Below are 27628 nucleotides of genomic sequence, written 5' to 3'. Positions count from 1 at the left end.
ACCAACCCGACCACCTTCTGCGGTGAAATGACAGGCCTGGTAGACGGGGGGAGTGCAGTGGACATTGTCCGCCCAGACTCCCGCAAGGCTTGCGACTCCGTGTCCCCACAGATCCTCCTAGAGAAGCTGTGGAAGTGTGAGCTGGATGAGCAGACAGTGAGGTGCATTGAAAACTGGCTGCATGGCCAGGCCCAGAGGGTGGGGACCACCAGCGCAAAGTCTAGCTGGAAGCCATTAACGACCAGTGTACCCCAGGGGTCAATACTGGGTCCAGTCCCATTTAACATCTTCATTAATGATCTGGAGGATGGGGCAGAGCGTACCCTCAGCAAGTTTGTAGATGACACCGAGCTGGGAGGAGCAGCTGTACACCAGCGGGTCGTGCTGCTCTGTAGTACAGAGGGATCTGGACAGGCTGGAGAAATGAGCTGCCAGGAACCTCATGAAATTCAGCAAGGGGAAGTGCAAAGTCCTCCCCCTGGGAAGGAACAACCCCAGAGCACCAGTACATGCTGGGGGCTGCCCGGCTGGAAAACAGCTCAGCAGAAAAGGCTCCAGGGGTCCTGGTGGGCACCATGTTGGCCATGAACCAGCAACGTGCCCTGGCTGCAAAGGCAGCAAATGGCATCCTGGGCTGCATTAGGCAAAGCATTGCCAGTTGAGAGAGGTGATGATCCTTCCCCTCTGCTCAGTGCTGGTGAGGCCACCCCAGGAGTGCTGGGTCCAGTGCTGGGCTTCCCAGTACAAGAGGGACATGGACAGACTGGGAGAGCGTCTAGCAAGGGGCCACCACGATGCTGAAGGACTGGAGCAACTCTGCTATGGGGAAAGGCTGAGGGACTGGGACTGCTCAGCCTGGAGCAAAGCAGGCTCAGGGGGATTGAATCCATGCCTACAAATACCTGCAGGGAGGGTGCAGAGAGGACGGAGCCAGGCTCTTCCAGTGGTGCCCAGTATCATGACCAGAGGCAACAGGCACAAACCGGACCCTGGGAGGGTCCCTCCGGCCCCCCGGGACACACTCCTCAGTGTGAGGGTGACACGGGCACAGGCTGCCCAGGGCGGTGGGGGGGGTCTCTGTCCCTGGAGACTCCGGTCGTGGTCCTGGGCAGCGGCTCCGGGTGGCCCGGCCGGGGCGGGGGGGCTGGACGGGGGGACCCCAGTGGGGCCCGGCCCCCACCAGTCCGTGGCTGTCGGGCACGGGGCCGCGGGAGGGGCGGTGCCGGGGAGGGGGCCCGGTACCCTCGGCGGAGGCCGCGGCCCGCCTGTCCCGCCTCCCGGGCGGCCCACGGGGCCCGGCGCAGCAGCCGCCCCCGCCGCCCGAGGGGCCAGCCGCGCGTGGGGCGCGGCCCGGGGCGGGGCTGGCGTGGGGCGGCGGGGGGGGCGGGGCCGCGGGGGCCGCGGGGGCCGCCGGGAAGCAGTGTGCGGCCGCGGCCCGTCCGGCAGCCCCGCGGCCCGTCCCGACCGGTCCGGCCCGTGGCGGCGCGGGGAGAGGCGGCGGCGGCGGCGGGCGCGGGGGAGCGGCGCGGCGCGTGGGGCGCGGCGGGCCCCGAGCGCGGCCCCGGCCCCGGCCCCGGCCCCGGCCCGCTGGGCTCGCTGCTGAGCCGGCTGCCGCTGGCGCCGTCCCCGCGGCGACGGACCGCCAGCCAGTGCAAACCGGAGCCGCCGCTGCTGCGCACCAGCAAGCGGACCATCTACACGGCCGGGCGGCCGCCCTGGTACAGCGAGACCGGCGCGCCCGTGGACGAGGCCTTCGTCATCGGTGAGCGGCGGGCCGGGGCCGGGGAAGGGATGGAGCCGGGGCCGGGGCTGGGGCTGGGGCTGGAGCTGGGACCGGGGAAACGACGGGGCCGGGCCCTGAGCCGCGGCCGGGGCAGCGATGGGACCGGGGCCGGGGCTGGAAGCGGGGCCGGGGAATGATGGAGCCGGGGCCGTGTCCCCACCCGCAGGCCTGTGCGGCGGCAGCGCCTCGGGCAAGACGACGGTGGCGACGCGGATCATAGAGGCGCTGGATGTGCCCTGGGTTGTGCTACTCTCCATGGACTCCTTCTACAAGGTGAGGGCTGGTGGGGCCGGTGCGGCGGTGACGGTGCCCGCGGGGCCGGCGTGGCGCTGAGCGGCCACGGTGCCTGCAGGTGCTGGATGAGGGGCAGCAGGCGCTGGCAGCCCGCAGTGACTACAACTTCGACCACCCCGACGCCTTCGACTTTGAGCTGCTCGTCAGCGTCCTCCGCAAGCTCAAGAAGGGCAAGAGCGTGAAAGTGCCGGTCTACGACTTCACCACGCACAGCCGCCGCCGCGAGTGGGTGGGTGCCGCAGGGAAGCCAGGCTGGGGCCTGGGAGGGGAGGCAGGCCGGGCGCCGTGGGGAGAGCCTCCAGGAAGGGGGGGGACGCCTGTGGAGCAGGGGTAGGGAGCACAGAGGCTGTAGGAAGGCAAAGGGAGGGAGCGTCTGGGGGCCATCAGGTGCGGGAGGGTCATTCTGGGGGGATTGGGTGTGTAGAGACAGGGAGGGAGCATGGAGACACGGAGGTGGACGTGGAAACAGGGGCCAGCGCAGAGTTCAGGGAGAGGCTGCAGTGCAGAGCGTGGAGGAGTGCAGGGGGGATGGGGGCTCAGGGGGAAGGTGTTGGGCAGAGGTTTGGGGTTTTGGAGCAAGGGTCCGGGTTCTGGGTCAGTGCAGGGCTGGGTTATCAAGTGCAAGGGTGAGAAAAAGGGCCCTTGAAGGTTGGGTGATGCAGGATGGGAATCCTGCCCATGGGTGGCGAAAGCCTGGCATGGGTCAGGCATTGAGGTGCTGTCTGTGCCGAGTGTTGGTGTTGCTTCAGTGTGCGCAAGGCGGCAGGACGAGTACGGCTCTTATCTGCCCGCAGAAAACGGTGTACGGGGCCAATGTCATCGTGTTTGAAGGGATACTGGCTTTTGCGAACAAGGAGTTGCTGAAGGTATCGCTGCCTGATGTGGCTGGTGGCCCATCTCGGTGCGTGGCGTGGGAGATGTGCGGTGGTGTGCTGTGGGTGGGATGGGTGCTGTCCTGGCCCAGCCCTCAGTGCCACTGGGGCCGGGTGATGGCTGGGGGCTGCGGAGCGGGAGAGGTCCTCCACCGCTTGTTCTCAGTGCACCTCTGTGTCAGAGGCTTCAGGGGAGGCAGCGCTGGGTGCTATTGTTGCGGGCGTCAGAGCTGGCTGGGCTGTGTGCGAGGGGAACAAGTCAGGTCTGATGGGGGACTGCATAGGGGGTGCTCACCCCTCCCAGTTTTCCAGCTCCTGGACATGAAAGTGTTTGTGGACACGGATTCCGACATCCGGCTGGTGCGGCGGCTGCAACGCGACATCATGGAACGTGGGCGTGACATCGTGGGTGTCATCAAGCAATACAACAAGTTTGTGAAGCCAGCCTTCGAGCAGTACATTGAGCCCACCGTGCAGGTCGCTGACATCGTGGTGCCCAGGGGTGAGACTGCGCTATGTTTGCCAGATTCAACCTGAGCATTGGGAGCGGGTGTCCTGGGATGGGCTTGGGTCAGCGTGTGTCTGACCCAGCTTCTCTGCTCTCCCATCAGGTGGGGAAAACTTTGTGGCCCTGGACCTCATTGTGCAGCATGTGCACAGCCAGCTGGAGAAGGTGAGGTGTGGGCTGATTGATTGCTGCTAGCGCGGGCGAGGAGGAAGGAGCACTCTGCATGCAGAGAGGAGGTTGAGGCTGCTCATAGCCCTCTGCTCCTGGAGCATCCAGAGGCTCTCAGTGTTGCCTCTCTCTTTACAAAAGGTCTTAGTGTAGCTCTTGGGGCAGACTGAGCTGCGACACGGGGGCTGGGGCAATGGAGAGGGGGCTGGGCACAGCGCCTGCCCCGGCAGGGGTGCCTGGCATTTACGGTCTGGCCTGGCCTCGATTGCCTGCTGTCCCCCTCAGTCCCAGTCAGCTCTTTGTGATCTCAGCTGTCCCCACCTCGCTGACCCCTGGCTGCGCCCCGGCAGCCTGCCCTTGCCTCCCGGCTGTGCCCAGCGGAGTTTTTCTTGCTCTTGGTTCAGCCCCAGGAGAAGGGGTGGGAGCTGGACTGGGGCTGCCCTCGGGTGGCTGTGGCTGGCCAGTGCAGTGACTGGATGTCCTTTCTTTCCCCTTTCGCCATGCTGGATGACTCTGCTCTACCACCCAGCGCGAGATCACTGTCAGGTACGTGGGGACCCTGCCAGCCGCAGAGGGGCCGGTTCCTGAACTGGGGGTGAGGGCTGCCAGCACCCACTCTTCTCCCACTTCTGCCTGTGTTCTCTGTCCCCGCTGGCCAAAGCTTTGCTGAGATGCCTGAGCGTAGCTGCTCTTCCTCAACTGCTGAGGTGGCTGTCCTGCAAGCAGCTTCCTGGGGCTTGTCTCACTGCGGGCTCCTGTATGACCTGTCCCACAGCAGCTATGCTTGGCTTGTGTGACTGGCTCCCTGTGCTGCTCCTGTCCTTTTCTGGAGCATGGTTCCTGCCCTGAGTGTGGGATTGCCCCAGGATGCTCCCTTCTATGGAGAAGTGTCCTCGACAGTCCCTGTTCTCTGGGACTTCATGTCGTCAGCCTCAATGGGACAGTCTTTGTACCTCAGTCCAACCCAGGCAGCCCTGTCCCAGGGTACGTAGCAAGGTCTTGCCCGTGCAATGCTCCTGTTCCCCCAGTGCTGGCAGAAGCTCATGTGTGCAAAGGCTGCTGACGGTTGGATTTGTGGTCTGGGGAGGTGTGCCCCAGTTTTACAGGGTGGAACTGCTTTGGGATCTCATACCTGGTACCAGACATGGGGCTTTCCTGGGGATCAGGATGGGAAGGCCAAGCACTTTCTGGTGTCCAGCCTGTGTGGCGGGTGCTCCGGGAGGAGCCTTCCTTCGGCCGGTGGCCATGTCCTACTCTGAGGGGGTCCAGCACGGCGGCTCTGTGTACCGTGCAGCTCTGATCACTCCTTCCTTGTTACAGGGCAGCTCTGGCCTCTGCCCACCAAGGGCAACCCCTGCCGAAGACGCTGAGCGTCCTGGAGAACACACCGCAGGTGCGAGGCATGCACACCATCATAAGGTAGGTCCCTGCCTCCTTCGGGATTTCCTTCTCACAGAAGGGCTGTTCTGTAGGATCACACTACAAAAGCTGGTGTGAGTTTTCTCTCCTCTGCCTTTAGGGCTTCAGACGTAGGTGTTTTTTTGGAGCAGGACTGCTGAACAGAGCTGGCTCTGGCCTACAGATGCTTTTTTGGTGACAAGACCTTGGCACATCTGCTCTGGGGCAACTTTCAAGCCATGGGCAGGCTCTTCGTATGATGAGACGAGACTGGTTAGCTCTTTCCTAGCTGGAGCACAGGCGTAGTAGCTGGTGGCATGGGGTAGGTGCCCTTGCTGCCTCTCTCCTGAGGCACTTGGTTTTAGAGCCAGCTTACAGAAGACACCCAGGCTGCTGCTTTCATGACTTTGCTGCTCACTTGATCTTTTCATTCCCCGCCGATGCTCCTTTTTTCCAGGTGACTGTAGCGTTAGTGTACGGTCAAGAGCCGAATCCTGTGGGACCACTAAGACGTTCCTTGTTACTGCAGTTGCAGGAGCTTGCAGCCTCTGCGTGCATTTCTCTCGCTGGGTTGTAAAAGAGGATGGGGATGCTGACCTCAGCAGGGCTCTTCTCCTGTGCCTGCTCACGGTCTGGCTGGCCACCAGCACCCATGTGTTTGTTTGGAGAATGTAACGTCACGACCACATGCAGGCTGTGCATCTCCTTGTAGGAAGCAAGGTGTTCCTTCTCCAGGCTCCTCCCGTGACTCCTCCCTGTCGAAGCGCAGGCTCCAAAGGTAGTTCACAGCAGTAAAAAGCCAGGCGATGTGCCTCACCAGGTGTAGCACTGCATGTGCACCAGGCAGAGTCCTGTGCCAGCGTCTGAAGCCCACATACGTCAGCCCTAGGCTGTGGACTTCTAGTAGTTCTGAGTTCAGGCCCAGCTAAGGGAACTTTAGAGTAGGTATCGCCTTGTCCCTCCAGTGTCTTATTGCTCCAGTGCTCTGGCAGCGGCTTCTTCATGGCCTGAGCTGATTTCTCTAGCTCATCCGCCGTCTGTGTGCTCAATGGTAGATGAAGGTCAAAGCAAGATCCTGGGGGAACAGCACCTCCAAAGGCTGAATGTTGTTTGCTTGTAAAGGAGCAGTTTTCCCTTATCCCAGGGTTATGCAGGGAAAGAAGAATGCAAGCCTTTGTGCGGCAGCCCGCCCAGTCTCTGGCCTTCCTGTTCCCAGGCTCTGGCAGGGACGTTTTACCTACGGCTCCTCCCGTTCCCTTGGGAGAGCCAACAGCATAACGCTGGTCTGTGCTGCTTTCAGATGAGCGTGAGCCTGGGCTGATCCATTAGCAGTGCCAACGGCCAGGTTTGACCAGCCCTTGTCCGGAAGGGACAGCACTGCAGGCAGGCACTGAATCCTCTCTCATCTGTAGCTGCTGTTCCTGTCTTCCTCCTTGAAGTCTGTATCCTTTTGCCTTGCTGGGAATGGCCTGTTGTGCCTCCGCCTTTATGCCACAAGCATCTAATAACCTTAATCTGCTTAGACTTAGGAGTTTGTTCAGCTGCCCGAGGGAGGGAGGGGATCAAACCCATGCAGGCTGTGGTTGGAGTCCAGCAGCGCTGCTGATCTCGAGTTACTGTAGTGGTGCTGTGCTTCTGGAGCCAGCCGGTGTGAGCGGCAGGGTTGCAGGAAGGCGGACTTTGCCTCTTCCAGATGGTAAATGAAAAATACCACATTTATGAGGGGCGTTGACTTGGCCTGTCAGCCACCCCCTCAAATCCTGCTGCAGCCCAAGAAAGCAAGGAAAGCTGAGGCAGTGCTGTTACTAAGATCTCTAAGCTGAGGAACTCTTCTGGTAAAAAGTTCCCGTATTTGGTGACAGCAAGGCAGCTTGTATTTCTGGTGCTTGTAGGTGATACTTGGCAGCGCTCATTTGCTTCTGCGTGACTTCAGCATGGTGTGGAACTGTTAATCGTCCTCACGCGTGACCCTCTGGGCTTCCCTCTGCTCCAGAGGCACTTCTCCCTGCTTGCTGACATTCTCTTGGGCTCCCTGGGGAGGTCCAGACTGGCTGGGGATTGAATGCATGCCTTCTGCCAAGCTTCCCACACCTCCGTGCGTGAAGTTACTGTGTCTTGGCATATTTGATCTCTCGTCTTCATTCTGTCTGCTGCAGTGCCATCAGCCCCTTTCCGTAGTGGCAGCCCTCATGGAGTGCTGGTGCTCCCACCAGTACTGCCTTTCAGAGTGCCTTGGCACACCAAACCTGGGGTCTGTGGATGCACCAGAGAGCTGTGAACCAGGATTTCCCTCCAGCCTCCCTTTTTCCATCCTGCCTTTCCCAGTGCAGCTCCCTTGGAGACAGCCTGTTGATCTCAGCTTGCCAGGCTGCTGCCGGCCAACGTCGTTTCCCTGTTTGTTGTTCAACACTGGAGGCTCTTCTGTGCTTCAGCCTTCTGTCTATGAGGGCCCTCCTGGAAGATTATGTTGTGGCAGCAGATGAGCATCTCACTGAGTATAGTCATGGCAAATTCAGGCTTGGCATCTCAGGGAGAAGTGGTTTCCAGAGCGATTTTCTGTTATTGTGGAGAGGCAGAAACTGAAAAGTAGTCCTACACTAGAATAGCTGAATGATTTTATTCATGATCAGGCTGAGGATGGACAGTGTAATAAGGGTATGAGTCATATCTTCCAATGTAGAAGACGCTTTGGTATCAGGTCCAGATAGCCAGGGTTTGGTGCCACCCGTCAGCACTCTGCAGCACCTGAACAGTCCTTTCTGCCCCCCAGCAGCCCTGAAGCATCTCGAACTTTCTCTGCCACAGGAGAACAGCATTTCCTTTCCACTGCTTCCATCTTTGCCCATCCACGCTCATGGAAAGGCTTCAGGACATAACCTGCGGCGCAGCCTGTGGGTGGCGTGGGTCACCTGCCCCTCTTAGCAAGTTTGCTCTGGCCTGAGCCTTTGGACTTTGTACTCTGGCAGGACACGTTGTCCTGTGGTAGAGCTGCCCTTGAGAAGCATGTGGCTGTTGGTGCTTCAGTGAGGGGCAGAACGAGGTGCTCCCTGCATGCCGGGAAGTTGCCAACACCGGAGAGAATGGTTCAGACATGAAACCTGTCCATGCTCAAGTTTCCTGGGGGCCTGAAATGTGATGGCTGCCTTTCAGCCTTGGACACTCCTGTTCATGAGCTAAGCCGACACCATGTTCAGGCTCCCAGCCAGGTGCTTGCTGGTCCCTGTCAGGCCACCCGGTGCCTTCCGGCTGTCTCCTGCTGAGAGTGCCAGGGAAGATCGAGGTCCTCAGGAGCCGCTGGCTGCAGTGCTGCTGTGCCCAGCTGTGGGTTCCTGGCTTGCGGGGGTGTGCATGCTGCCCGTGGCTCGGCTCCCCCCTCCGCTGAGGAGGTGGGCAGCGCCTGGAGCAGTGCATGCTCTCAGGCTTTGCCTGGGCAATGGCAGGAGGGTCCGAGCCGTGCTGTAATGCAGTGGGGTGAGTGGGCCTGGTGTGCGGACGGCGGTGTCCCCTTTGGGAGTGCTCTCGGCATGGAGGCACTGCTGGAGCAATCCCACTCTCTGATCGCTGCGGGGAGGGTCCACTGCTGCTGCTGGGGGATGTCAGGGCTGCCCTCCCTCGCAGCACCCCTCCCCCCTTTTGTCATTGGCAGTTGCTTGTCCCCTGAGTAAGAAGTTTCTTGGTTGTCTTTGCCCCTGCGTGAAAAGGGAGGCACGCTGGGGCCTTCGCAGCGCAGGGACTGAGGATGCTCCTCCATCCCTGGGGCGGCTTTTGGAGGCTGCAGAGGAACCTGCCTCTGCAGCAGCACTGATGGACCTGTCCCACGAAGGTCAGGGGCTGGCCGGGGCGGCCAACTGCCCCTGTCTGTGGCAGAGCGGCTCTGGGGCCAGCAGGGCCAGTGTGGGGCTTGTGGTGGCTGGCTGGGAGAGACCACCCATGGAGGCAGGGCTGGTGCTGGGCTTGTGCGCCTAGAGCTCAGGTAGTACCGGGGGCTTCCAAAGCTGCCGTGGGTGAGCGTGTGGGTGAAGCCCACCCGTGGGGGAGCGTGCGTGCCGACAGCCCACGCTGAAGAGCTGTAGGCAGGTGCCTGTTATCTTCTAGACCACAACTGATTTTCTGACTTCTCTGGGAGCGCCCTGCTGTCCCCAGGCTTGTTGGAAATGTCCATGTTAGTCGGGTTTTCTGGTCACTGCGGAGCTCTCGGGTGCGAGATACCCAGGTCTGGCTGCAAAAATGTCTCAGAATAGTAGCGACTGTTTATCCTTCTCCTGAGCACTGTTGGCTGGGCTGTCTGTCATCGTGGTGAGATGTGAGAAGTGGCAGATGATGTCTTAAAATACAGCGTAAAAATATTCAGTATCCTTCTGCCTCTTCTGGACTGTTGCCAGTTCCACCTCTTCCATCTGGAAACTGGCAAATGTCTGTAGGGTTCCTTTGTTCCTTACGTTCTCCAGAAAATACTAGGGGTATACGCAGGCTGCACTGCTTTAGGCATGATTTCAGCTGCGTCTTATTAACCATAGTCCTTCGGTGTCAGTCTGCCTCTTGGTTACTGTTCAGCCAGGGAGCCAGAAGCTTGTTCTTGATGGTTCTCCAGTAAAATGGCACTTAAGTTACAACCTGCTACTTACTCTTTTGCCAAAGCAGCCGCAGACTGTGAGAGTTATAGATGGACATTGGTGGATTCTTCATGGTCACGTTTTAAAAGACAAGCAAATCTCAGATTCTCCTCCTTTTCCTGCTGAGTGACCCCTTGCTGTAGGTACTTTGCCTTCAGGAACTTGACACTGACAGTGCTGGTGGAGGAGCTGTTCTGCTCACCTGAAAATACCCTCTGAGTAATGTGGGACTGGGACAGTCCTGCCTGTCGTTAACGAAGTGCTGTACACGCTCGTGTTACTGTGCTTTAAGAACCGTGTGTTGCAGGAAACACAAGGTTTTGTGCAGCCGTTTCTTTTGTGTGATGAATGAGTTGGACTACAACACATATGTGTGCTGATGGTCAAAACGCTCCCAATAAGAAAAGCCAGCCTCTTTCCCCCTCTACCCCTGGCACTGGGATTAGCGTGTGTGCACGTACAGTTGGCTTTACTCCTCCTGAGGGAAAAGGGGAGGTTTCCTGTGAATTACAATCCCATTGTGGTTTTATTCTGGTTTTTATTTATTTTATTTCTTACTGCCCTCAGCACTTCAGTGTTGTGATGAGATAATGCCAGGTATTTCAAAGTCTGTCTGATTCCCGGCAGTAGTTTATCTCTAACTTGGTACATAAATGGAGAGGAGTTGAGAACATGTCAGACGTTTTCCCATTGCTGGTGTCAGGTAACCCAGCTGCTTTTGGCTGTGGTGCAGTCTGGTCTCTTCCACGTTGAGATGCTCCTGGAGCCGGCTGTCCTGCCATGCCGTGGTCCATCCTGGGCATGCTCACATTCCGCCTTGTGCTCCCCTGACAGGGCCCAAGCAAAACACTTGCCGCTTGCTCCTGAGTTTCTGTTGCCCCAAGAACTGATGGTGCTGCCTGACGTTCTGCTGCTCCCACCCCCCGTTTTTCTCCTGGCTCTTTCCACGTAGTCAGCAGTTACGTCCTAAATCTCCAGCCCTGCAAATCCTCCAGCAGAGATTCAGCAGCAATTAGAGGTCATGCTCGGAGCGAGTAGTGCTGCACCTCCACACTTGCTTCTCAGGCACCTGCCTCATCTCTATTCAGGATCAGGATGTACATCTACACCAGGCTGCTGATGTTATGCTCACTTATCCCTCCTTTTTGCCATTGGCTTTATTCACTTTGCTAGTCTAGCTAGCCCACCATGCAGAGTCAGCTCTGAACTGTCCCCAGTGTCCCGAAGAGGACTGAGCAGCGTTGCATGGCATCCTTTCACTTTATCTGATCTGCGTGATCTGCTGCAGGCTTTATGTCCCCCTTCCAGGGGAACTGAACATGTTTCTTGACCATGTGGTCCGTTCTAGACAACACCCTAGGTCTTCAGCAAGCCCTGAAACATCATGATTACTAACTGTGTCTCCTCCCTGAGAGCGTCAAGGTTCCCACAGACTGCTCTCTGTTCGTGCCAACCTTCCTCCGGAGCCCTGTTTGCATCTGCGGGGTGGAGCGGGGACTCTGCTCTGATCTCACACCGGTGTCGTCCCTTATAACAGGAACAAGGACACGACCAGGGACGAATTCATCTTCTACTCCAAGCGCCTGATGAGGCTGTTGATTGAACATGCCCTCTCCTTCCTGCCACTGAAGGTGAGCGACCGCTCCTCGGGTGCAGCCACAGCCACGTCTCCCCCTCCTGAGCCCCCAGGCCATGCAGGGACCCAGCTTTGTCCACAGTCCCTTCTCCTTCCCTTTCTGCAGTCGGTCACTGTGGAGACTCCCCAGGGGACAATGTACGAAGGAAAGCGGTTCCACAGGCAGAGGGTGAGACGTCCTGGCCCCTTTCTCCCCACAAGCACACGGCTGCCCCATCTCGGGTCAGCACGGACTGGGAAAACCTGGTGGCTCCTGGGGTCCGTCCCTGTGCTGACGAGCTGCTCGGCAGGGCTTGTTCCCCCCTCCCGCAGTGCCGGAGCCTCAGGAGCCCACAGGAGCGGCTGCTTTCCCTGTACAATGGCAGCAAATGTGTTCTCATCCCTTGCCCAGATCACAGGCGTGTCCATCCTGCGAGCAGGGGAGACCATGGAGCAGGCCCTTACTGCTGTGTGCAAGGACATCCGCCTGGGCAAGATCCTGATCCAGACCAACCATGACACGGGGGAGCCCGAGGTGAGCGGCGCCCGCTGCCCCAGCGCAGACACCGCCGGCACCGCGGGATGGGTGACCACCTCTCCTTCCCTCCTCAGCTCCACTACCTGCGCCTTCCCAAGGAGATCAGCGAGGACTACGTCATCCTCATGGACAGCACTGTGTCCACGGGAGCCGCGGCCATGATGGCAGTGCGCGTCCTGCTGGTGAGGGACCGGGGGTGGCAGGGTGTGGGGTGGGGGTGTGCGGCCCTCCTGGCACCAGCCGGGCTCTCACGGCTCCACATGCTGCAGGATCACGATGTGCAGGAGGACAGGATCTTCCTGCTCTCACTGCTGATGGCGGAGATGGGGGTGCACTCCGTGGCCTACGCCTTTCCCCGCGTCCGCATCATCACCACTGCCGTGGACAAGAGGATCAATGAGGAGTTCCACATCATCCCGGGCATCGGTGAGGGCAGACAAGGGTGTGCTGTGCCTCACGGGCTGGGCCCCCAGCCCCTCGCCCCGGCACCCTGGTGGGGTGCCCCGTGGCCATGCTGAGGGAGCCCGGGGTGGGGTTGGAATTGCGATGGGGCCGGTGCTGCCATCGCCTCACTCTGTCCCCTCATCCTTCAGGTAACTTTGGGGACAGATACTTCGGCACTGACGGCCCGTCTGCCTGGTGTGAGAGTGACGGCATGGACTGCTGAGCTGGCTGGCCACAAGGCCACCAGCCAGGCTGGCTACAGGGCCAGCCCCCCGCCCCCAGGAGGGGCTCTGAGCTGCCAGCCTGTGCCCACTTCCCCGCAGCACGGTGCTGCCAGCCCCCGGCTCTCCTGCCCTGCAGGACGAGCCTCTCGCTGCCAGCCTCTCCCTCCGCCCCGCAGGAGCAGCCCCTTGTGGGCCCGATCCTCCCCTCCGAGAAGGGAGAGATGGCACCTCCTCGGCCCGTGGGGAGATGGGGGGTGCTCCTCACCTCTGGAGACCTGCCTCTGCACCCCAGGCCGGCCATGCCTGCAGGAGGGAGAGGTGGTCTCCCTGCGGCCTGTGCCTGATGGGCTGGTCGCCCTCTTCCCTGGGGAGGAGGGGGATGGGGTCTGGTCCCCTTAAGGCTTCCTCTGGGTCCTGGCTGGGTGCCGGGCAAGCTCCCTTGCTGGAATCTGTATTTATTTGTATTTATTTTGAGCAGCTGCCCACCTTGGCTCTCCTGCGGGGCAGGCCAGCTACTTGAAAAACATCAGGGATTGGGGATGTCCTCAAGGAACCACCTTGTCCCCACCGATCCGACACTCCATTGCCTCCCTGTCCCCGGCCGGCCCCGTGCAGGCTCTGGGCTGGCCGGTGGCACCGGGAGGGCAGGAGCTGCCTTCGGTCCCCGCGCTGGCGGGAGGGTTTGATATTCAAACGTTCTCCCGGTGGTGTCCCAGCCCCTGGGACCGTCCCGGAGCCCGGTGTCCCAGGGGCGGTGGGGGGGGCTGGTGGTCTGACCAGCCCCAGCCACCACTGCCCACATTGCTCAGGTTCTTTGAAAGGGCAGCAGCGGCCTCGCCTCGAGCAGGAACGGTGCCGGAGCAGGGCCCGGGGGCTGGGGGCCTGGCCTGTACCCCCCCCACCTTTGCTGGCTGAAGAGGCCCCGCTGTGCCCCCAGCCCCGGGGTGCTGCCCCCTCCCCGCTGCCCTGGCTGCCTTCGTTTTGTACCCCAATAAAGGAGCAGCGCGACCCCCCGGGCTGCCGCCTCCTGCCTGACGCCTCGTGCTGGGGCTGGGCACGTGGGGACGGGGATGGGCAGGGGGTGCTGCCCCACCGTGGGGGGTGTCACGGTGGGCCGGGGGTCTGATGGGACGTCACCAGGTGCAGGGCTGTGTGATAGGGGTGTCACTGATGGTGGTGGTGGGGTGATAGGGGTGTCACTGCATGTCAGGGGTGCTGGGGGTGTGATAGGGGTGTCAGTGGTGGTGGGGGTGATAGGGGTGTCACTGCATGCCAGGGGTGCTGGGGTGTGTGATGGGGGTGTCACTGTGTGTGTGGGGTGGTTGGGATGTCACTGGGGGGGGTGACAGGGGTGTCACTGCGTGCTGGAGGGTGTGATGGGGTGTGTGATGGGAGTGTCATTGGTGGGGTGTGCAATAGGGATGTCACTGCGTGCCAGGGGAGACAGGCTGTGTGCCGGGGGTGTCGCCGTGTGCCCGGGGGGGGGGGGGGAGGATTGTCCCTGTGCCGGGGCTGCGTGACCGACAGGGCCGCCACCGCGTACCGGGGCCGCGGGGCCGGCGCCTGCGCAGAGCGGCGGCGGGCGCGGGCGGAAGCGGCGGCGGGCGCGGGGCAGGGCCGGGCCGGGGGCGGTCGGTGCCTCCGTCCGCCTCCGCGGGGCGCGGGCGCCATGGCGGAGCCCGGGCGGCCGCAGCGGAAGCTGTCCCGGGTCGGGGAGAGCCTCTACCGCGTCCTGGGCCTGCAGAAGGGCAGCTCCCCCGAGGAGATCAAGAAGGCCTACCGGTACGGCGAGGCACGGGCCGGGGGCGGGGGGGCCGTCGCGGGGACGAGGTGGTGCGAGGAGTGAGGCCGCGGGGGGGGGGGGGGGGGGCGGACAGGCAGGGGTGCGGGGCCCGTTCGGCGTCCACCCCGCCCGCCGTGCCCCGCAGGAGGCTGGCGCTCAAGTACCACCCGGACAAGAACCCCGATGACCCGGCAGCGGCCGAGCGCTTCAAGGAGATCAACAGTGCCCACGCCACGCTGAGCGACGAGGACAAGCGCCGTCTCTACGACCAGTACGGCTCCCTGGGGCTCTACGTGGCCGAGCAGTTCGGCGACGATGCCGTCAAGCACTACTTCCTCATGTCCAAGTGGTGGTTCCAGGTGAGCCCTGCCCTGCTGCCGTCGCAGCCCTGCCCAGCCTGTCCAACGCCGTGATGGCGGCCTGGCCGCTGGCGCGGCGCGGGTGGTCTTACAGGGGCTGCCGTCCCTTCCTCCACAGGCCCTGGCTCTGTGCTGCAGCGCTCTCACCTGCTGCTGCTGCTGCTGTTGCTGCTTCTTCTGCTGCGGGACCTGCTGCCCGCCGAAGGAGGACGAGTCCTACAAGTACATCGACCCCAAGGACCTGGAGGAGCAGATGCACGCGGAGGACAGCGGTGAGTCGGGCGGGCTGTCTCCGTCTCGAGCCCCAGTGTCTGAGACCACCTAGCTTTGTCTTGTGTGGGGCTCCAGGGGAGCTCTCCCCATCTCATCTCACGTGGGCGATGGAGCTCTGGGTTGAGGCTTGGATTGGACTTAGCTGCAGCTCTTGCTTAACAGCCAGCCCTCGGTGTCTCCTGTCCAGACCGGGGCTGGTGACAGTGATAGAGGGAACCACTGCACAGGCCATATCCTTCCTCATTTGACCTGGGCGAGGGCCCCCTGAAGCCCCTGCACAGGTCTGCGGCTGAGAGACACTTGGGTCCGTGCCCTCCGGGGCGTGGAGTGTGGGGAGAGCACCTGTGCTCCAGGCTGGCTTCGTTCCCTGGGCACTGGCCATACTCATGTCTACGGGGACTGCCACTGGGTGACTTCTGCAGGTTTCCGTGGGGTGGGGGCTGCTACTGCATGGGTGTGCGCTGACTAGAGGTTTGGGAGCCTTGGTCTCTGGGAGCCTTCCTGGGGGTGCTGGGATGTCCCAGATACCTGCTCGCCAGCACAACGGGACAGGGCTGAGCTGCTGATCTGCAGCTATTCTTTTCCAGATCCACAGATACCTGTTGTGGCACAGCCCCCGCCTGCCAGCACGGAGCCCTTGCCAGCTGTCAGCACCAGGACTGATGCCTGAGGCTGGCCTCAGTCCCACCGGCTCCCCCAGGAATTGGGGCAGGGATCCTCCTTCGGCACTGTCACTTTCCGGGACCCCGGTCACACCACCCATGGTGGCTCTCCAGCCTCAGGGTGGCTAGAATCTCAGGTTAATTTGGCCAGCATCAACGCAGAGGCTCTTCTGCCCCTGCTCGAGCTCCAGAGTGATGCTCCTGTCTCCCAGTACTGGTGGTGGAAGTGGCCTGGAGCCCACGCTGCTGCGCCCCATCCCCAGTGCCTCGCCTGCTGCTGCGCCTCCGCCTGGCCCCAGGCACTGGCAGCCAGCCTGAGCAGCCACGAGCAGAGACCTCTCCAGGCCAGGCTCCGTAGCTTATGAGAGGTAGCTGAGCATATCCGAGACCGTTAACACTGTAACCTGGGCTGAGCCCACTACCTGCCCTCATGGGGACCCTCCTGATGGGTGCTGGGTGCCAAATGCTGCTCATGGGGTTGGGGTGCCACCTTCTGTACCCCCTTCCTCTCTGCCCTGCCATGGGCGTGGGGCACTGGCTGCAGCCCACCCTCGCTGCTGCTCGCAGGCTCCCTGCAGGGCTGGGACCCATACAGGCACTTTCCTTGGGTTTGGATAGGTTTTATGGGTACCATTAAAGGACGACAGGAGGGGAGCATGTGTCTGTGTGGTCTCTCTCGGCAGGGGCTGCCTGAACACTCTGCGGTGGGATGTGCCTCTGCCTGGCCCTGCCCTGCACTGGCGGGGGGCTGTGGCCGTGGGTCCCATGGGGGTGGTAGGCTGAGTGGAGTGTGGAGTAGGTGGGTTGTGTCCCAAGTGCAGCTTGAGGGGGTGCTTTCTTGCAGGGGCAAACGTCACTCTGTCTCCTGTCACTTTCCTGGGACAACTCTGTCCCCCCCAGCCAGTGATGGCTCCCACGGGGCTGTGCTTTTCCCCTTCCTCACTGCCACGGTACATAGGGCAGCAACAGCCTGGCCAGGCACCCTGGTCCCACTGGGGCATGTGCAGGGACTGTCCCCGGCCCTGTGGGAGATGGCTGTGCTGGGCAGGAGCAGTGATGCCGCGGTGGTGTGGCTTGGGAGCAGCTCCCCTGGCCCTGGAGCTCATTCCACTGCATGTCTCAGCAACTCCGCGTGTGGGTCCTGCTGCGCTGTGCTGCCCCGGAGCCCTGCTCCCGCTCGGGCAGGTCTGCCAGCTGCCTGGCCAGGCTGCCCAGCTCCTGCCCTGCTCTCCTGGGAGCTGTGGCCTGGCTGAGGGCCTGGGCTAGATGGTACCGCCCCATCCCAAGGGGGAGAGGGGCAAGGGGGACGCAGTGAGCCATTCGCCCTTCCCTCCCACTCGTAGCAGCCTCTGCCCGCAGCTGCATGGGCTCTGTCTCACGCCCTAAATATAGCCGGAGTGTCAGGGCAAGCGGTGGGACAGCAGTGTTCCTGGCACTGGCCCTTCTGGGCACCCTTCCACGCTGTTGTTTGGGGGGCCTGGTGCTGGACAGGGTCTGTGGGGCCTGGGCGACCCTGGCCTGCACCCAGCCCCACTGGGTCCTGCGGGTCCTACACCCTCCCAGCTCTGCAGACCCCTGCCAGCCTGCCCCAGCTGCCCGGGGTCCAGTGGGACAGCATCCCAGCCTCTCATTCTCTCCAGGTGGGAGGTGGCAGGGGAGCCCTGCAGAGCCCCTGGGGACCAGCGCTGCTTGTTCTGGGGGAGCGGGGCTCTGCCCAGGCCAAGGGCTCAGGCCTGGGTTGGGGTGGGGTGGGAACAGTGGGGAGGCCTGCCCAGGGCGGGGCTGTGGCTCAGCCCCTGCTCCCCGAGCCGCCTCCCTGAGGCTGCCTGGGCTGCAGGTCTCTGGGTTAGCCAGTCCCGGTGGGTTAGCTGGTCCCATGGGTCAGCCAGTCCCCGGGGGACAGCCGGTCCCTGCAGCTCAGCCTGTTCCCAGGGGTCAGCTGGTCCTGGTGGGTCAGCGAGTCTCGCGGGTCAGCCGGTCCCAGTGGGTTAGCTGGTCTCAGTGGGTCAGCCGGTCCCCGGGGGTCAGCAGGTCCCTGCAGCTCAGCTGGTCCCTGGGGGTCAGCCGGTCCCGGGGGTCAGCTGGGCCGGGGCGCGGGGCTGGCCGCACCGGTGGGCCCCCTCCGCGGGGCCGTGACTCAGTGTCACCCGACGCCGCCGACAGCTGCGGCGGCCCCGGCGGGGCGGGGGTGGCTAAAATTAGCGCCGCGCTCAGCGGGCCGGGGCAGAGCAGGCACCGGGCGGCCGGGGCCGGGGCCGTGAGCCGGAGCCGGAGCCGGAGCCGAAGCCGGAGCCAGAGCCAGAGCGGGGCCGCGCTGGGCAGAACCGGGCTGGGCCGGGCCGGGACCGCGGCGATGAACTTCGCGGTGGGGCTGAAGCCGCTGCTGGCGGAGGCGCGGAACATGGAGAGCCTGGAGAAGCAGCTCATCTGCCCCATCTGCCTGGAGATGTTCACCAAGCCCGTGGTCATCCTGCCCTGCCAGCACAACCTCTGCCGAAAGTGTGCCAACGACGTCTTCCAGGTGCGCCCGGACCGGACCCCGGCAGCGGCGGTGGGCGGGGGGGGGGGGGGGGGCGCTGGGTCCGACCCAGGCCCCGGGGCCGAGCTGCCGGGACCCCCGGCCGGGCCGCGCTCGGGGCCGCTCCCGGTCCGGCGGGGACGGCCCGGTCGCGTCGGTGCGCCGGGGGCCGTGCCCGTGCCTGTGCCTGTGTCCGCGCTCGCATCCATGTACGTGTCCGTGTCCGTGTCCGTGCCCGTGCCCGTGCCCGTGCCCGCGCGGGGGCTGCGGGGCACACAGCCGGGTTGGGGAGGGGGCCGGGCCCCGCGGGGTCTCGGTCCCGGCGGCAGAGCCTGACCCGCCGCCCCCCCAGGCCTCCAACCCGCTGTGGCAGTCGCGGGGCTCCAGCGCGGTGCCGTCGGGCGGCAGGTTCCGGTGCCCGTCGTGCCGCCACGAGGTGGTGCTGGACCGGCACGGGGTGTACGGGCTGCAGCGGAACCTGCTGGTGGAGAACATCATCGACATCTACAAGCAGGAGTCGGCCAGGTGCGGGGAGCCCACGGGGGCCCTAGGGACCCCACGGGGGCCCGAGCCCAGTGGGTGAAAGGGAGCCCACGGCGGGCGCGGGGGGAGGGCTTCAGGCGCAGGGCTGGCTGGGGGGGGGAGCCCACCCGGACCGTGGGGGGCAACGGGGCCAGGGGGTGTCCCTGGGGCCGGGGGTGTCCCTGGGGGCCAGGGCCCACTGGTGGGCAGCCGTGCCTGGCCCCCCACCCCCCCACAGGCCCCTGCACGCCAAGGCCGAGCAGCACCTCATGTGCGAGGAGCACGAGGACGAGCGGATCAACATCTACTGCCTGCGCTGCGAGGCGCCCACCTGCTCCCTCTGCAAGGTCTTCGGGGCGCACAAGGACTGCGAGGTCGCGCCGCTGCCCGCCGTCTACCAGCGCCAGAAGGTGGGTGGCCCTGGGGGGGCCAGCGAGGGCCCAGGGGCCGCCCGCCCAGCCGGCCCTCACGCCCTTCCCATCCCATCCTGTCCCAGAGTGAGCTCAGCGACGGCATTGCCATGCTGGTGGCGGGGAATGACCGGATCCAGGCCATCATCACCCAGATGGAGGAGATCTGCCGCACCATCGAGGTGGGGGCCGGGGGGTGTCCCTGGGTACCGCATACAGCCCTGGGGCCATGCCCATGGTGGGGACATGGCAGGACCAAGGCAGTCCTTGAGCCCCGTGGTCCTACAGGATAACGGCCGGCGGCAGAAGCAGCACCTGGGGCTGCGCTTCGACTCGCTGTACAGCATCCTGGAGGAGCGGAAGAAGGAGCTGCTGCAGAGCATCGCACGGGAGCAGGAGGCGAAGGTGCAGCGCGTGCGGGGCCTCATCCGCCAGTATGGCGACCACCTGGAGGCCTCCTCCAAGCTGGTGGAGTCGGCCATCCAGGCCATGGAGGAGCCCCAGATGGCCGTGTACCTGCAGGTCTGTGCGGGCAGGGGTGCAGGGGCCCAGGACCCTCCAGGGGGTGTGGAACTGCCCCAGGGCTGTGTGATGGGGCCACGGGTCCCTGTGGGGGCTGGGATTGCCCCACAGGGCTGTGCAGGGAGGCTGTGGTCGCTCCAAAGGATCTGGGGCTGCCCCTGGGATGTGCTGGGGTGGGACTGTGGCAGGGGTGATATCTGGCTCTTGGGGTCCCAGCTCCCATTGCTCCAGTGAGACACTGACCCCCTGCTTTCCTCCACAGCACTCCAAGGAGCTCCTGAAAAAGTGAGTGGACATGGGAGCACAGAAGACAGGGGCAGGGTGGGGGGCACAGGGGGCTGTGACAGAGTTGGGGGGGGCACAGGAGCAGGGACAGGGTGGAAGGCGTGCCTGTGGCTGGCCCTGCTGGGCCATGGCCAGGGACGTGGGAGCCCCATGGGTGTTGGACCCTGGCAGCTCCCCGGGGGGTCTGCCTGCCCTGCAGGATCACAGACATGTCCAAGGTGTCGATGAGCAGCCGCCCGGAGCCTGGCTACGAGAACATGGACCACTTCTCCATCAACGTGGACTATGTGGCGGAGATGCTGAGGACCATTGAGTTCCAGACAGGTGCTGGTGCTGGTGCTGGGACAAGCGCTGCCATACCCAGGGGGCACGTGGGACTGCCCGGGGCACCCAGCCCTCAGACAGGCAGAGCCCACCACCACCTCATGCCCTGTGTGGGGATGCGTCCCCTTGTGCACAGGAATGGGGCTGCGTGGCCCCTCAGCACTGCCCACGGCCAGGCTCCCATGCTGGGCTGCCCACGCCGTGGGGAGGGAGGGCCGCGGCTGACCTGTCCCCCCGCCCCACAGAGCCGCTGGGTGAGGATGAGGCAGATGGACCTGGGGACAGCAGCGAGGCCACTGCAGACGAGGACCGGCTGGACAGCCTGGAGGCACCTGAGGCCACAGAGGGTGAGTCCCCACCGTGTTGTGCCATGTCACACCGTGCCATGCTGGGCTGCTTTGCTTGGCTACAGAGCTGCGGGGGTGGTCAGGGGCTGCTGTGCCCATGGCGGGGGTTGTGTGCTGTGCTGTGCCCAGTAATGTGTCTGTGTGGCTGCATGGGTCCTGCAGTGTGCCAGGGCGTCCCTGTCTCCATCTTGTCACCTGCTTTCCCTCTGCAGATGTGGGGCCGAGGCAGAAGCCAGCGAGCTCTCCCCATGGTGAGACCCTCACCGGGACTGAGGCAGTGGGGGGGGGGATGGGGACAGGGCCAGGCCAAGGGGTGCCGTGGGGCAGAGGAGGCACCTCCTGGGGACAGATGGGGATGTGAGTGGGGGGAGTCACCCCTCGGGGCCCCCCCAGGGGGCTGGGCCGGGGTCCCAGGGTCCCCACCGCAAGGTGCTGAGGCCTGTTTCCCACACAGGCCAACACTGAGCTGGTGCCACGGGGCAGCATCCGCACCCGCCAGCTCATCACTGTCCCTGGCACCCCTCAGTGAGCTTCGGCCCTGCTGCTGTAGTTCCACAAATGCTGGAGTTGCTCCACTCTGACATTAAACCGTGTGTGAGGATGTTGTCTCGGTTGTGGTGTGTGGGGTGGACACGGGGGCTGCCCGCCCCCCCAGCTCTGCACTGGCTCCACGGGGTCCGGCCCGGGCACAGCCCCCACCCCACTGAGCTGGGCCCCAGCCCCACCACCCCAGCGGTGCCCCCAGGACCCCACACGAGGGGCTGCATCCCCAGGGCCCCGCTGGCACAGCTTGGCCCTGGCAGCCCAGGGCAGGATTGTGGCTGGGAGTGTCACACCTCGGACCCTGCAAGTGGGGCTCTGCCCCCGTGCCTGCAGCCCCTGCAGGGCTAGGGGCAAGGAACTGCATCCGGCCCCCCCAGCTCCGCCAGCCCCCCCCCCGCTGGGCTGGATGCAGTCTCGGCAGCACTGTCCCCTGGGTGCACCGAGCAAACAGTACTGGGATGAGCTGGCTGAGTACACAGCCGGGAGCGCCATGATCAGTGCCAGGTCGGGGCCCGTGCCCCCCGTCCCGCTGGCCGGGCCCCCCGGGAAGGCCGCGGCAGTTCTGGCTGCGTCACCCGCCTTGTCCCGCGCCACCGTGGCGTCATGGCTGATGCAGCAGATGATGCACGTGGCAAGGGGTTCCTCATGGGGCCGAGGCTGGGGCTGGGTAGGTCCCCTGAGACTGGGGCACCACAGGGGTGCCCCCCCACTGCCACCCCCCCCCACCCCCACTGGGGCTTACCAAGGGCTGGCTGCTGGGCCTCTCTGGGACCCCCAGTACCCAGCAGACCTGGGCACCCCACAGCAAGCCTGGGGCCACCAAACTGGCTGGGGTGCAGGATCCTGGAGGATGGGCCCACGGAAAAGGGGGAAGCGAAGTGCCAGTGCATGGCAGGTCCTGGTGAACACGGGGCTGGGACAGCAGCTGGGCCCTGGGGGAGGGTTGCCCGGGAGGCCGGGTGTGCCCTGGCAGCCAAGGAGACGGCTGTGCCAGCAGGACCCTTCCCCTGCTGCCATCTGGTTCCTGGCCCAGTCTGGGTCCCTGTGAGCAAACAGGCAGAGACACCCAGCTGGGCAGGGGATGCAGTGGGGACAGGAGCCAGGCTTGTGCAGCTGGGGGAAGAGAAAACCCCTCAGCTATCTCCCGGGGTGCAGGGAGCTGGAGCCAGACTGCCCCTGGGGCACAGGAACAGCACAGGAGCTGGTGACACAAGCTGAGGCAGAGGACATTCCCATCAGATACCAGGAAAAACTTCTCCCAAGAGCACAGCAACCCTTAAAATGGGTCTGGGGAGGCCAGGGCAGCTCCAGCTAACCCCAGCGTGAGACCTGCTTGGGGCAGGGAAGTGGGCAAGAGGGAGTAATGCTGCAGCTGAGCCCACCATAGTGTGACACTGCAGGTGCCCCGGGAGAGCCCCATCCGTGGGACAGGACATGGCATCACCATCCCTCTCTATGGGACATGGCACCACGGGTCCCCCCCACAGGACATGGCCTCATGCCAAACTCACTCCCACTGTAGATGTGGGCTCAGCTGCATGGCTGCCAGGGGCTCTTCCTTCCCAGGGGCAGGACTTTGCCTTTGTGTAGGGTGCCCGCTGGCCCCTTCCTCCAGCTTCGCTTGGTCCCACCGGTGGCAGATCTGCCCGCGAGCAGAGTGACTGGTCCCTGCAGATTTGGTGTTACCTATAAACTTGGGCAAGTGCTGCCCAGCTTCCCCGACAGCAGGTGACACTGGTGCAGTGCCCTGCGGCACCCACTCACCACCAGCCCCTGGCAGAGCACGGGGCCCTAAGCCACCCGCCACGTCCACCCACCAGACCCCACGTCCCAGCGCTGGCATATGTACTCAGCATCGGCCTAGGATGGGCTAAGCAGTGTCTCTGCTCTCCTGTGTCCCCAAGCCATCGCTTATGGCAGAGGCAATGTGGCTGGGGGGGGGGGGGGGGGGGTTAGATTGGCCCTGCAGCCCCAGCCTGGCTGCTCCAGGTCACCATCTGCTCCTTCCTGGGCCAGAAATGTGCCCCAGGAGGGCTCACATGGTCCCTGGAGACTGAGGTGAGGCTGCATGGTCTCTCCATCCCTGCACCAGCCATTTGGGGCCATTTGGGGATGCAATGTTTGCCTTTCTGCACCCCTCAGGGATGTCCCCGTCACCTTCCAGAGATGACAGAGAGGGGCTCACAAGCACCTCGGCAGCCTCTGGGCATTCTTGGGTGCCACTTCTGGGGGTTGAGGTATCCCAGGAGAGCCCCAGCTTGGTTCTCCTCTATTTCAGGTAGTTTTCTTCCTTCAGCCCCATCTCCAGGTGCTCGTCACCCATTCCTGCCCTCTCCAGCCCCAGTCTGTCCCTTGGGCAGCCTCCAACTGCCTGAGGTGGGGTGGACATTCTCCTTAACCTTGCATGTCCCAGCCCTGGCTATCTCTGGCTGCCTAACACCCTCCCTGCACACCCAGGTGATGTTTTTAAATCCCTCCTTTGTCATCTGTCCCCTCTGTCTGTTTGTGCCCCCCCCCCCCGGTGGATCTCCACCATGGGTTCACATTGTCTCCAGGCCAACCCCTTGGTACAACCATGTCTCTCCCTGGTCCTGGTGGGCGGCTCTGCAGACACTGACCTGGGAGCCTGTGAGTGTGCTGAGCATTACTGCTCGGCTCTGGGGGCCCTGTTGGGAGCTGAACTTGTTGAGGGACATGAAGGGCAATAGCAAAAAAAAAAAAAAAAAAAAAAAACACCAAACCTCTCTGTGGTGACACCAAGCTGAAGAGGAGGCAGCAATGTGCCCTCCCAGCGGAGGGGGCCAACAGCATCCCAGGCTGTGGGGGACGAGCCCTCCCCTCCATGCAGCATGGAGAGGTCATGGATGCAGAGCCCTGGCCCGGTCAGGGCTCCCCGGTGTGAGGAGGATGTGACTTCTGGAGTCCAGGGAAGGGCCACAGCAATACTGCAGGGGCTGGAGCATCTGCTGCATGAGAAGGAGCTGGGACTGCTCAGCCTGGAGCAGAGAAGGCTCAGTGGGATTGAATCCATGTGAACACATGCCTGATGGGAGGGAAAGAAGACAGAGCCAGGCTCTTCGTTGTGGTGCCCAGTGTTAAGACCAGAGGCAATGAACACAAACTGAAACATGGGAGATGCCACTGAAACTTTTTTCCAAAGTTGTGGTTTTTTTTTTTTTTTCTTCTCAGAAAAAAAACCTTTTTTATTGTGAGGCTGATTAAACAGTGTGCCTGGACCAGGCTGCCCCAAGAGGTTGTGGGCCCTCCAGCCATGAAGCTATCCACAGATGCACAGAGTGGGAAATGGCCTCTGGAGCACCCCTGGTCCCAGCCCCTGCTCAGACAGGGTCAGCTGGAGCCAGTGGTCTGGGTCCAGTTGGATTTTGAGTATCTTCAAGGAGGGATATGCTCCAGGGAACCTGTTCCAGTATGGTCTTTCTTGCCAGTACAGTCTTCCAGTTCCAAGTTCCTCACGGCCAGATGGACCTTCCTCTGTCAAAGTCCAGATGGACACGGCTTTGAGCAACCAGCTCCAGCTGCCCCTGCCCTGAGCACAGGGTTGGAGTGGGAGCTCTCCTGAGGCCCCTTCCAGCCTCAGCCATCCTGTGACCACTCTTGAGCTCATCCTCAAAGGCCTCTCAGCTTTCCTCAGCTCCTTCGTCCTTCATCACTGCCTCCTGCCAGACCCCACCTACCAGGTCACCAAAACTGGCTCCCTTGAAATCCAGGGCCTGTGCCTTGCTGCCTGTGTTCCTGCCCTCTGGGTGCTGACCTCTGCTGCTGTTGCCATCACATCCCCAGACACTCCCCGAACCCCCCCCCCACTGCTCCACTCCTGCTGTCCTGCCCTTCTAGCAGGTATCAGGGAGGTTGAAGGCCCCTGTGAGGACTGGGGCCACTCATGAGGAAGCTGAACCTCCTCCAGCTGTCTCAGGAAGGCATCATCCATGTTCTCTTGATCAGGGATCTGAAACACACCCCACCACAGTGTCCCCCTCTCTGCCCTCTGCTCCAGTCCTGACCCCCCCCCCAGCGTTCAGCAGCACCGTGTCCCCCATAGAGAAGCCCCCCACCCCAAAGTGCCCCTGCACGAGGCGGCCATGCCCTTTCTGAAGGGCCTGTGTCCGTTGTCCCCAGCCCTGCAAGCCGTCCTACCCTGCTGCAGTGCCCCGACAGCAGATCGGGGGGGGGGGGGGGGGGTGGGTGGGGGGGTGGGGGGGGGTGGTGCCACTCATGTTGCTCTTGTTGCCCCCGCTCGCATCCCTGGCTGCCCGCATGTGGGTGCAGCACCCCTGTGCCCTGCTTGCCAGCAGCGAGGCACCTGCTGTTCCACCGCTCTGTGCCCTTCGCTTCCCACCACACCCACGGCTGCCTCCTCGCCTCAGGGGCTGGGAGCTCCTTCCCTCACAGAGACCCCCCCCCCCCCCACCCCAGGGCCACACGCAGCCCCAGCCCCGGCCCCGGCCCCGGCCCCAGCCCTGGCCCCAGCCCCAGTGTGCTCGGTGCTGCCCACCCAGATGCTCCCGCACAGCCCCGGCCCAGCTCTGCTCATCCCGTCCCCCCGTTCCTGGTGAACCCCGGCCGCCCCGCCTCCGCACTTGCTCATGCCTCGGGTTTCCACCACGTTTTATTACAAAATCGGTGTGGGGCAGTCCTGGGGCCGGTACTGCGCCCACTTGCCCCAGCGCCGAGAGTGAGGCGGGTGCAGCCCGGTGCCGGTGTCGGTGCCCGTGCAGGTGTCAGTGAATTTGCCGGTGCGGCGCCGAGCGGCCCACGGCGTGGAGGCTGAGGCGGTGGCTGGACCCCGGCGCGGTCCCGGGGGGGTCCGGGACGGCGCTCAGCGCCCGACGGCGTCGAGGATGAGGCGGTTGCTGTCGGCGCGGGCGCGCTGGCTCTGGGCGCGGGCGAGCAGCAGGAGGTGCCGCAGGAGGTGGAAGGTGAGGTCGATGGAGAGCGGCGGCTCGTCCCGCCGCGCCCGCCACGGCTCCGGGGCCGGCGGCGCCAGCGGCGGCCAGAGCGGGCTGTCCCGAGCCTCGGCCCCGGCCGCGGCCGCCGGGACGGAGCCGTCGGGGCGCGCGGGGCGGGCGGCGGCGGGCGGCGGGCGGGCGAGCAGCAGCAGGAGGGTGAGCAGCGCCCGCCGCATCCTCGGCTCCGTCCGCACCTGCGGGGCCGGGGGCTCAGCGCCACCGGGGAAAGACCGGGGCGGCTCCGGGGACCGGGGGGACCCGAGGGGAAGGGCGTACCCGGCAGCGAGAGGGGAACCGTCCCGGGCGCGGAGCCCCCTTCCCGGCCGCCCGCACCGTCCCGTACGCGCTGCGCCCTCCCCGGTCCCCCGCATCGGCGCCTGCCCGGTGTGCCGCCCCCGTCCCGTGCGCCGCCCCGTAACCCAGGCACCGTCCCGTACCCGGTGCGCTGTCCCCTGTGCCCTGCCGGTGCGCCGGCGGTGGAGCGGAGAGCGATCCGTCCCGCGGGAGCTGAGCCGGCGGCGCGGCCGGTGTTTATATAGGTCCCGGAGCTCGGGCTGACGTCAGCGCCGGGCACGCACCGACCGGCGGGGGGCGGGGGCGGGAGGGGCACCGGGACGGCGGCGGGGAGCGGGGTACCGGGCAGCGCAGGGACGGCGGGGCGGTGTGGCTGCGGGACGGCGGGGCGGTGGGACGGCGGGGCGGTGGGGCAGGCCCCGTTCTCCCCGGTCTCCGGGGCCGCGACCCCCCGTTCCGCTCCGTCGCCCACCCGGAGGGGCGCGGCGCGGCCGGTGCCGGCAGGTGCCCTGGGCCGGGAGCCGCCGGCCGTGCCGCCCCCCGGTCCCCCAGCTCCCCCCGGCACCCCCGGCTCGCCCCGCTCCACCTCCCAGCGCCGGCAGTCCCCTCCCGGCCCCGGCCCCGTTCACCGAGCGCCGCCCGGGCCCGGCCCCGGTGCCAGCGGTGCCGCTGTCCGCGGTGCTGAAGGGCCAGGACCCGCCGGGAGAGCGCGGGCCGGGGCACCGGCGGACGGGCGGGCCGGCCCCCCCTCCCGGCCCGAGCCCTGTGCGCCGGTGGGCTGCGCCGGGACGGGCGAGTGGGCTGACCCGCGGCTCCCCGGCGTGGGACCCTCCGGGTGAGGCCGGGCCCGGCGGCCGCATCGAGCAGCGACGTCCTGGGCAGGCACCGGCCGTGGCGGTGGGGCCGTCTCGGGGAGCGGGGAGTGGGGGGGAACCCCGGCCAGCAGCACCCACTGGCACAGGATGGTCACGGGTGGGGCACACACGACCTGGCTGTGGCAGGGCCTGGAGGCACCGTGCCTCGGGCAGAGTTCACGGTGCCCCGGTCAAACCGCCGGGTGCTGCAGACAGCCCCGAGCAGCAGCGAGGCACCACCAGCCAAATTCTGTGACTCATAGAGTGAAGGCACCGGAGCCGACAGCGCTGTGCTGCATGCAGGATGTTCCAGCCCGGGGCACCGGCCACTGCTGCCAAAAGGTGAGGTAGCTGCTGGTGGGCCTGCTTGCAGACCCTCCCTGGCAGCGCTGCGGCCCTGCCTGGCAGCGCCGTGCCTCTGCCTGCGGGCGGATGGGAGCTGAGCTGACACCCAGCACCGATGCTGGTGCAGGTGCCAAGACGGGCCCGGAGCAGGCTCTTTCCATGG

At 64.4% G+C, this 27628-nt stretch overlaps 4 protein-coding genes across 4 annotated transcripts; 3 read left to right on the top strand and 1 right to left on the bottom strand.

Moving 5' to 3' along the window:
- Positions 1-27: 27 nt before the first annotated feature.
- LOC115350977 (uridine-cytidine kinase-like 1) lies at positions 28-13465 on the top strand. Its single transcript, XM_030037163.2, has 15 exons — positions 28-156; positions 1447-1762; positions 1950-2056; positions 2136-2306; positions 2872-2943; positions 3262-3451; positions 3561-3622; positions 4155-4171; positions 4946-5044; positions 11174-11267; positions 11379-11441; positions 11664-11786; positions 11864-11971; positions 12059-12215; positions 12383-13465. Exons 1-15 carry the CDS (start codon positions 28-30, stop codon positions 12454-12456), a joined length of 1782 nt encoding a protein of 593 aa, XP_029893023.2. The 3' UTR covers positions 12457-13465.
- A 506-nt stretch (positions 13466-13971) lies between these two features.
- Positions 13972-16188, top strand: DNAJC5G (DnaJ heat shock protein family (Hsp40) member C5 gamma). Its single transcript, XM_030037169.2, has 4 exons — positions 13972-14239; positions 14386-14599; positions 14718-14871; positions 15460-16188. The coding sequence occupies exons 1-4, from the start codon at positions 14127-14129 to the stop codon at positions 15540-15542; spliced, it is 564 nt and encodes a 187-aa protein (XP_029893029.1). The 5' UTR covers positions 13972-14126; the 3' UTR covers positions 15543-16188.
- Positions 16189-17789: 1601 nt separating this feature from the next.
- TRIM54 (tripartite motif containing 54) lies at positions 17790-21063 on the top strand. Its single transcript, XM_030037162.1, has 11 exons — positions 17790-17805; positions 17836-18055; positions 18405-18577; positions 18813-18984; positions 19071-19166; positions 19273-19506; positions 19769-19791; positions 19991-20115; positions 20361-20462; positions 20675-20713; positions 20917-21063. The coding sequence occupies exons 2-11, from the start codon at positions 17888-17890 to the stop codon at positions 20925-20927; spliced, it is 1143 nt and encodes a 380-aa protein (XP_029893022.1). The 5' UTR covers positions 17790-17805; positions 17836-17887; the 3' UTR covers positions 20928-21063.
- Positions 21064-25699: 4636 nt separating this feature from the next.
- On the bottom strand, positions 25700-26472 carry UCN (urocortin). The gene is made up of 2 exons (XM_030037168.1): positions 26410-26472; positions 25700-26166 (listed from the first exon to the last, which is right to left on the bottom strand). The coding sequence occupies exon 2, from the start codon at positions 26146-26148 to the stop codon at positions 25843-25845; it is 306 nt and encodes a 101-aa protein (XP_029893028.1). The 5' UTR covers positions 26149-26166; positions 26410-26472; the 3' UTR covers positions 25700-25842.
- Between the last annotated feature and the right edge of the window lie 1156 nt (positions 26473-27628).

The sequence above is a fragment of the Aquila chrysaetos genome, chromosome 15 (genome assembly GCF_900496995.4).
Source record: "Aquila chrysaetos chrysaetos chromosome 15, bAquChr1.4, whole genome shotgun sequence".
Taxonomy (NCBI): domain Eukaryota; kingdom Metazoa; phylum Chordata; class Aves; order Accipitriformes; family Accipitridae; genus Aquila; species Aquila chrysaetos.
The sequence above is the reverse complement of the archived record's forward strand: the minus strand, read 5'-3'. Positions and strand labels throughout refer to the sequence as shown.